General features: G+C 38.4%; 1 protein-coding gene across 1 annotated transcript; it reads right to left on the bottom strand.

The window, feature by feature from the left end:
• Window positions 1-1,285: 1,285 nt before the first annotated feature.
• Window positions 1,286-3,263, bottom strand: K441DRAFT_664434 (uncharacterized protein). The gene has a single exon (XM_067649350.1). The coding sequence runs from the start codon at window positions 3,252-3,254 to the stop codon at window positions 1,458-1,460; it is 1,797 nt and encodes a 598-aa protein (XP_067501007.1). The 5' UTR covers window positions 3,255-3,263; the 3' UTR covers window positions 1,286-1,457.
• Between the last annotated feature and the right edge of the window lie 6,599 nt (window positions 3,264-9,862).

Genomic DNA, 9,862 nt, shown 5'->3' with positions numbered 1-9,862 from the left:
TGGTCCTTTTATATAACTTATAGTAGGATTAAATTATAAAGGCTTTTTAATATATTGGTGTCTTTTTAAGAAAGAAGACCTCTATTAGGCAGAGCGCTAATATTAAAAATAGTAGAGCTAAAGGGGGTTAGTAAAGACTAGATTTAATATATTAAAGGTAAAATTAAAAGTATATAGTAGGCTATTACTTAAACTCTCTCCTATAAGAGTTTATAAAGTTAATAATAAAATACCCTTTATAGATAGGCTATTTTAAAATCTACTATATAGGTATTACGCCGCCTAATATACTACTGTTAATAAGATTGCCTAAACTAGATAAATAGAAGAGCTATTTTAGTTTAAAGCTATATTAAATCAATAGCCTTACTACTATAGGGGTTATAAACCTTCTCTTTTACCTTTATAAGGTTATTCTATAAGACCTAATAGCCCTTTATAAAATATTCTTAAGCTATTTAGTAAAAAGCTATCCTATTTTTAGTATAAAGTATATACGGCCTTTATATAGAAGCTAAAGCCCTACCTCTAGAAAAAGAGGGAAGCCTAAATTAGCTATTAATTCTTTACTAGGCTATATTACTTCTTATTAACTAATTAAAGGCTCTATATTAAAAATAAGTAGATATCTAGCGATATTAAAGGCTTATTAGACTATTTAGATAGGTCCTAATTGGCTTAGTCTTTATAGCTTTAGTTACTAATATTTAAAGACCTTATATTTTAACTAAATGCCCCTTTAGCTATAGTGGCGGCAATAGTATAGCCTTAGGGCTAGTTTACTAACACCTTATATCCGCCTATAAAAGCGGCCCCTTTAGCTCTATCTATTATGGGATTTAGTAAATATATATCTACCTAAGTAAGCGCTATAAGCTCTCCTTTCTATATAGCTTTACTACTACTATTACTACTACCGCTATAGCTATAGCTAGAGCCGCAGTTCTAGCTAGAGCCTAGGTTTAGGTTTCTACCTATATATTATATAAGCCGCGTAATAAACTCTATATAGGCCCTTTAATATAAGTAGACTAAAGGGCTACGAGGTAATCCTTTTATAGTAGCGCTAGATTCTAAATAGGGTAGTAAATAATAGGCTAGCTAGTAAAAGGAGGTCTAATAATACTCCCTATAGCTTAAGGTTATTAAGGAGATTAAATAGGTCGCGTAAGCCTAGAAGGTTAGCAAGGAAGCAGCTATATAGTAGGTTAATTTACGGTAAAAGCAGATATTATACTTACTAAATTGGTGTCACGGGACATTATCAACGCATTCTTACGGTATTGCGAGGAGATCAATTGGCTATTTTGTTGGTAGTACTATCTCATTTACGAGTATCTATGCTACAGGAATTACAAGGGCTATCCAGATGTCCGCTAGAACCTAGATATCCGAATATTATCTCCACACCCAATATGCTGTATATCAAACTATCGATCTGCCTTAAAATGCTCTTGCTATAATTCCCCATCGTAATCATCATCGTCATCATCATCGTCATTCCACGGCGGCGACGGTGGTATACTGTAATCGTCCAAGCTTTCCGGCACCATCTGACTTGCTGTCACTATTCCTGCTCCTGTTCTTTTTGAAGATGGTGACTCGGCACTTGTAATTCCTCTCAAGATATTCGGCGAAGATAAAAACGAAGGTAGAGATGAGGGTATAGTCAGAGGTGGGGGTCTAGATGGAGATACGGGCAGTTGGAGGGCGGAGTGATGGGCGTTGTGAGGCGAGGGCTGCGTAGAGTCTACGGTTGTCGCTTGAGATAGATGCGAAGATTGTGTTGGAATGGAGTTAGAGTCCTGGATTCGCTGGCCACTTTGCTCAAGGTGAGATATTCGAAAGTTAGGAGGTTGGCGGGTGTTTTGGCGTTGAGTGTAAGATTCAAGCTCGGTTTGTAGTTGGGCTGCTGCCTCTTCGGTTCCTGTCCCTATACTGTCTTGACTTTCTTCGGATTGTGATGCGTGCATAATAGCTTGAAATGATTTGAACTGGATGTAAGTCGGTTGGCCTGTTTCTCGTAGCTTGGATTGCCACTGTTCGTTTTTCTGCTGGAACTGATGCGAGATCAGGGCCTCAGATGGTCTCAAATCATTCTCAGTAATACGTCCCCCATCTTCGACATTTTCGTTTAGACCATCCATAGGATCGGTATTAGTACGGGCAGGGTCGATCTGATTGGTGGCCACATGTGCTTCATCTCCAATGGCATGGTTGTTGGTATCGGTGTCTTCGTCATCACTTCCTAATTCCTCCTCTTCGTCCGAGTCTTGAATAGTGCTTTTAAAAATTCGATGGAGCGGTGTTGGTGAAAAACCTGTTCGTTCTCCCTTGACTACTTTAATTGTTTGTAGAACCAACTTTCTTATAGCCGGGTTGCTAGTAGCAGCGATGCGGCCTTTCGAAGGCGAATCTAACAGGCCTTGGGGATTTGGGGATCTTTCTTCAAGCGGATATCGACTATGGCGTTCGGTAGATTTCTGGGTTGATAGTGGAGATTCTGGAGGAGATTGAGAAGATGGAATCTCTAGCAAACGTCGTCTAGGGGGGGTTTTTGGATTTTCTGTTTTTACTTTGGTAGAGCGACGTAACGAAGCTACATGATTTGAAAGATGGTGCGCTTGAGTCTCCTGGTTTGTAATCCACTCGTGCAAATGCTCAAGTGTTCCCGGGTGCTGATGCACTGGAGATTTTGGAGGGCTTCTCTCATGAGATGGCTTGTGAATGCCATGCCCTGCAAGACGTTGTTCAATAGCAAGTGTGTATCCATTATCATCATTGTCATCTTCGTCCTCATCATCGGAAGCCATTAGTGTAGGCATAAGTCCATGCGTCATCTGCGTGAGAGTCTGTTGCCACTTCTCCTCCGTTTTCATATTTCCCCGTCTCCTCTTCAGTGCAAGAATCTTCCGATTATCTTCGTAGCCAGGCGTTGGCCAAACTCCATGTATCATTTGGGTGAGAGTCTGCTGTCGCTTTTCATCTGAGGACCCCGGCTCATCCGACTCAACCTCTGATTCAAAGTCTCCTACCTCTTCATGCTCTCCTCTCTTTCTTTTCGATGAAGATAATGTGGCCACATACCCAGCCTGTGTCATGGTCTGCTGTCTCTCCACGGAGGTGGGGGTAGACTGAGGCATCGTCTTCTTGGTTTTGCGTCGCATTGGAAAATATGTCTGTCCTAGGCGTGGTTCTGAGTAGTGAACGATTTCTGGCTTCCTCTGGGATCGTGGTTTGCTGCGGGGAGGCATGGATAGAGTTATGGGAGCTGCGTAGGATTCCTGACGCGCCTGACGAAGGATGACGCGCTGCTGTACCCATGAAGCGAAACCCTATCCCGGCCCGGACCTTCTACCAAAGTTTTAGGCCACCACTACAAGGGGGTAACACGAACGGGGCAGACGCCCTCCCTGCTAGTATGCTAGCAGAATAATAAAGCCCAACCATTTTGCAAGTGCTCGCTTATTTTAAAAACACACTAGCAGGGAGGCCGTCTGTCCCGTTCGTGGTACCCCCTTGTAGTTACACACCCCCTAATTACTACGCCTAACCCCCCAATTTGATACGCGTACATCCCCCCTAAATAGGCTTAAATCCTTCCTCTTCACGTTAGAACGTCACGTGTGTTTGACTTGTATGCATCTGCATCGCGAAAACCAAACCTTCGGCTGGTAAGGTCCTACGATAGTTAGTCCGTGCGCAGAACACCATAACACCAGAACCAAAAGTACGCGTATATCTATTATATACCGTTTATAAGGCCTTGGCGGTTTTCTATTAGTGGCTTTCTTTAGCTAAGGAATACTAGTCACCTAACTCCCTTACGTGCTACCCTATTAAATTTATTCCTATCCCTTGACCCGTTAGGGCGAGCAGAGGGGAAGGCCCGTGCGCGAACACCAGAATCAGAACAACGCGTAGAATTCAACCATCAAATACACCACCACCATGCCTTCTAATCACGCTAGACTTAATGCAGATCTTGTTCGGAAGACTCAATGTAAGATTCCCCCAAATAAAACGGCGAAAAACCCCCCCCCCGAAGCCTTAGCCACTCTCCGAATTTTGTATTCCTAAGCACGGCTACCGAATCCCACTGATTTGATTGGTGGGCTCTTATCGATAACCTGCGTGCCCAAGTTAACGGGTTAAGGGATACCTACTGCTTTCTACCTTCTACCCTAGTTACTATTCCCTATATACGCCCTAAATGCCTTCCAATTATATGCCTTCCGATTATATATTTTATACTATTTATAGGCAGTATTACTCTTCTACTAAGTTTATAATAAACTGCCTTAGAGCCCTATATAAGACCTATAAACCTTATAGGGTTAACTTCCTCCTTTATTTATTCTTTTAAATTACTACTTTTCTAACCCTATATATAGGAGGGAAAAAAAATTAATAGTCCTAACGACCTTTAGCGGACCTCCTATAGGCTATAACCTAAACTATAACTACCGCTACTTCTGCCGCTGCCACTACTACTTCTACCGCTACTACTACTACTTCCGCCGCTACTATCACTGCTTCTATTACTGCCGCCGCTACTTCCGCTGCTACTTTTACTACTACTTCTCCCTCTACTCCCCGCCTCCTTATACCGCCTATATTAATCTAGCCGTAACTTACTACTATCTGCCCTATTATAGACTAGTTAAGAATTAGGCCTTTAAGTATAGCCACTATTACTACCGTCCACCCTATTACGGATTAGTTAGATATTAGGCCTATAAATATAGCCTATAATTACTATAAAGCTTTATACTGAATAGATAAACGGGTTAGTTTTACGCGGGCTAAAGACCCTTACTTTAAGACCTACTATAATGTTACGGGACGGGGGTAGTAGCTATAGAGCGTATGTATTTAAGGAGTCTACAAGATATTACGCAATTAATCGTAAGGGTTAAGGGCATAAGGAGGTAATATACCTACGCGTAGCTAATATAAGCTGTACGCGAGGTGTATATAAGAGCACGGGGTTCTCCTATAGAGGCCCCTACGATAGGGTTCCATAACATTACCCCCCCTCCTATAGAGGCGGAGCTCCGGCAATGCTGTGGTTACTATATATATATAAAAGGGATACTTAAGGTATAGAAAAGAAGAAAGGGGGGTATTGCTAAAGGCTTAAAATAATATTATATAATAAAGCTTGGCATTATTACGGACCTTATATCGGCAGTAGTACGACTACTGAGAGAGGACATGAACGGGTTGGTTGAGACAGCACGGGAGGCGCTGGAACCGATCGAGCCTTATCTCATAAATCAGACCCCCGGGGAGAAATTGCGCTACGACGTGGAAGGACTAGCGCTACGCTTGTGGACCTTACCCTAGTCCTGTGGACTCCTGGACCAATTAGATCGCACCGAGAGGAATTTCTCCCCAAGGGTCTGAGAGCTTATAGGCGCCCTTTGTATAAGAACCCAATGTTTTTTGTTAGGCGATTACTCTTCCACCACAACACGTATCTTAACCCCTTTATAACGTCTAGTTATTATAAAAATACTATAAGATAAAAGCTCTTTAATTTCTCTATCTATTACATTAAATAATAACGTCGTAGCTATATTATAGTTGGTTGCGTTAGTTGCATTTTGTTAGTCGCATTTTCTTATCGGTTGCATTTTCTTGTTGTATTTTCTTATCGGTCGCATTTTCTTGTCGCAATTTTGCCTTACTGCTATACCTTACATACTTCTCTATGTTTAATTATCTCTAAAATAATACGAGCTAAAAGCTCCTTTTCTTCTCTATCGCCTCTATATTATGGCAATATTATAGCTCTATTCTACAAGAAGTTAGATATAGGTAGTTGGTCAGTTTTAGTCTAGTTTTATTATAATTTTGCCTCACTGCCAAAACTTATATACTTCTCTAGGTCTAATTATCTCTAAAATACTACAAGGTAAAAGCTCTTTATCTTCTCTATCGTCTCTATATTATAGCAATATCATAGCTCTATTTTACAAGAAGTTAGACATAGGTAGTTAGTTGGTTTTAGTTAAAATCTACAAAACATTCAAATTTAAAGTCTAACTTATATTCTGCGACGATGTATCTCGCCCCCTAGTATTCTTAGTAAGGGGTTATAATTTATAAATATATAGATATAATTACCTAAAGAATCTATTGCATCAATAAAATATATAATAACTCTTATGGTAAGGACGTCGCTCATAAAAATACGCAAGATTTAATTTTTAAAACATTCAAATCTCACTAAAGCGACGCCCATAAGCTCTCAGACGCTCCGCAGAGGATTTTGTTAGGTGACAGGGGTGCGCAGGGGGCTGGAATTAGTGCGCTATTCTAATTGGTCCAGAAGTTAGCAGGAGGGTCTATGCGCTATCCCTTGTCACGGAACAAATCTTTTGCGGAGCGTCTAATTCATGAGATAAATCGAGCCATGGGACGAGGGGTAGCCGAGTCACGTGGCCAGTCACGTTACAAGTTCGGAACGTGGAAACGTGGGAACATAGAAACGCGACGTACCGACGTACTAAACTCTTTACTATAGAGAGGAGTTATGTATTTAAAGACACACGGTCTCTACAGATAGTTTCCCTTCTTCGTAGTGAATCTCAGAATACAATTGGAGTTAATCTGTTGGGCAACCACTCCACCAGTTGTTACTGCGTTGTTGACTTCTTGTTTACCTACATACCCAGCCCATTAACAAGTCCACCGTAGTTCCTGCTACAAGGCTTCGTTACAGGCATCTAAAAATCCAACTAATTAAATAACTTTAACAGCCGGTTAAAGTTCCTGGATATCTTAATGATATTCCAGTTACGTAATTGCACTTTACCGCAATCTAACGGTAATTTAACGGCAATTGCCCTTACGTGGTAATATATAATGGTTTAACTCTATAAGGGCTCCTATAGAGAATTAGGTATAAAATCTCTGCTTAAGCCTAGTTTCTATAGGTTCGCGTAGTAAAAGTCGCTAATTAAATCCTTTGTATTTTTAAAGTCTTCCTATAGTTACTATTTTGGCTAATTTATATCAAATCCTATATATATAGCTCTATAGTAGAGCCGTTGTCCCCTACCTTTACTAAAGTATTTAGAGTTAATAATTTATTCTATAGTCCACTCCTTATAGTTCTCGTCTTCGTTCTTATCTTAGATTAGTACTAGTAGGGGTTTAGGCTATATCTACCCTAGTAAGGGGTTAGGCTAATAGAGGTATAGTAGTTATAGGTAAAATATAGGCTATATCTCGCGGGTGGTTAGGGTAAGTAGGAGTTCTAGCTTATATATAGCTCCCCTATTAATAACTCGTTTAATTAGATAGGGGCTAAGGTTCTTATAATTAAGTGACTTTATAGGCCTTTATATAAAGATATTATATATATCTAGCTATACCTAGTTACCAATACGTATCTTTAGTGGTGGCGTTCTATAATAGTTAGCGAAGTAAGCCTACTTTGCTTAAGCTTAGGCCATTTCTCCCTTATAGTAGTTAAGTAGAATTTTTATATAGTCTATATACTAGTTAGCAAGTAGCATCTTAAGGCGTTTTCTATATAGTAGTTTTTTATTAATAGGTTCTGGTAGCTCTATACTAGATTAGGGGTAATAACCTTTATTTACAAAGAATGGGGTAAGTCCTATAGTAGTTAAGACGTAGTTATTCGCTGTAAATTTACCTAGTAGGAGGTAATCTACTTAGTTATCTTAACTATAGGCGACTACTTATTATAGGTACGCTTTTATACTAGTATTAGCGTTTTTTAGTTACTTAGCAGTTTTATAATAGAAGGATATAAATATCTTAACGGAGATGCTAAGGTATTAGTAGATTCGTCTCTATATATCGGAGTTAAATTATATACCTTAGTTGGATGTAATTAAGTTAGGTAACCTATATAATTAATAAACTTTATAAAGGAAGGTGTTAGTAACGTTACTAATAGCTACGCCTTCGGTTAGGACGTAGTAGCGCTCTTTTATAAGTTGATATATTATTATAAGGATGTTTTTATAGGTACGGCCGTATTATTTATAGGGTGATAAGTTAATAATAAAATCTATAGCGATATCTGCCTATTGTTATATAGGTACTAGTAGAGGGTGCAGTAGTCCTTAGTACTTTATATTAAAGGCCTTAGCGCCCTTTAACTATAGTAAGTGCCTATAAAGCGTATAACTAAGTCTATTATTTTTAGCTAAAAGTAGTATTGGCTAAGGAGCTTATAGGTTCCTCCTTTGCCTAGGTAGCCGCTTAATCGGAGGTTATAGGCTATTTAGATTAGTTGCCGTTATAGATTTTCTAAGTTAGGGATAAATAGGCGGCCTCTATAATAAAGCCTATTCTCTTTTACTTTTAAGGCTGCTATATTAATCTAGCCTAAGCTTTAGAGGTTAATAGGCAGCGTATAGGCGCCGGCAGTCTTTGCGGTAATAAGTTAATATAGTAATAGGTTAATAGAGGTGTTATATGCCGTAGTAATAAGCTTATTAATTTTAGGAGGTAACTCTAGTTCTATAGTATAAAGCTAAGGTATAGTTAGCTCTATTATAGGTAGTATACCTAGGGCTAAATTTCGTGCTTTTAGGATTGTTTATTGTTAGAACTAATTATAGGGGTTATTTTAGACTAAGGAAGGTCTTACGAGCGGCGTATTAGGCTATTAGGCTTAGTACCTTATACTCCTAGTCTATATATAATTTTAAAGTTAAAACTAAAGAGGAACTTGTTCTAATATACCTAGCGTTAGTTTAGCTGCTTTATAGTTATAAAGTACTTAAGGTTATAATAGTNCGTAAGGACTTTAGTTAGCTAGTTAGGCTCTACTAAGGANAGTTNTNGTTAGAATTCTTTAAACGCTTATATAATTNTAANGAGTTCTTTATTATANATCTTNTAGTTATACTNTTATAGTATAAGCTTAGATAAGTAGAATATAACTAGGTAAAGGAGACTGTTATTACCTATTTAGGAAAGGATGCCTATGTTAACGTGGTTTAAGGAGTTAGTTTTAAGATAGAGTTCTTGTCTTAGTGTAAAGTGAGCTAGAATAAGTACTTTAGTAAAGGCATTTTTAAGGTCTTAAAACGCCATCTTATATTTAGGCGCCTAGGTAAAGTATAGGTGCGTTTTTCTTTCTTTTATAGAAAGGCCCTTTGTTTATATTATTACTATAAGTAGTGCTACTACGCCTAAGAAGCTGTATATAAATTTCTAATAAAAGTTAGCAAAACCAAGGAAGGTTTATACGTCCTTAATACAGTTAAGGGCTTACTATTTAGTAATTATATATACTTTCTTAGGGTCTATACGGACACCCTTAGTAGTAATAATTAGTCTAAGGTATTTTACTTCTGTGACTAAGAATTTACATTTCTTTAAATTAATATAAAGTCCTATATTGTTACGGGACACCCCTATAACACCTTGCATACATCTACCTATTTCCACCAACTTAGCAATTAGAGACTAACCGTAAAATGGCAATCTAACGGCAATCTAATAGCAATCTAACGGCAATCTATGGAATTCTGCTATATTCTGCTAAGTTCTGCTAGGACTATAACCTAAACCCTATTCTACCTATATACGTATTAACTAAGTAACTAAGTTAACGATATATACCCTTTCTTCCTGTTTTCCTACCTTCTTTCCTTATATAACGTCTTGACTTCTTACACAGTTTATGTATATAGCTTAATAATATCTACCTTACTATATATTATCGCCGCTTATACTCACTCCGTAACACTATATTACGTTAACTTTATATACTACCTCCGAAATATAAAACGACCCTAAAGCCTCTATAACGGCCGTTAGTATTATATCTACACTCTAAGAATAACTAGTAGAAATATAGAAGTCTTTT

This window comes from Cenococcum geophilum (genome assembly GCF_001692895.1).
Source record: "Cenococcum geophilum 1.58 unplaced genomic scaffold K441scaffold_38, whole genome shotgun sequence".
In the NCBI taxonomy this organism is placed as follows: domain Eukaryota; kingdom Fungi; phylum Ascomycota; class Dothideomycetes; order Gloniales; family Gloniaceae; genus Cenococcum; species Cenococcum geophilum.
The sequence above is the reverse complement of the archived record's forward strand: the minus strand, read 5'-3'. Positions and strand labels throughout refer to the sequence as shown.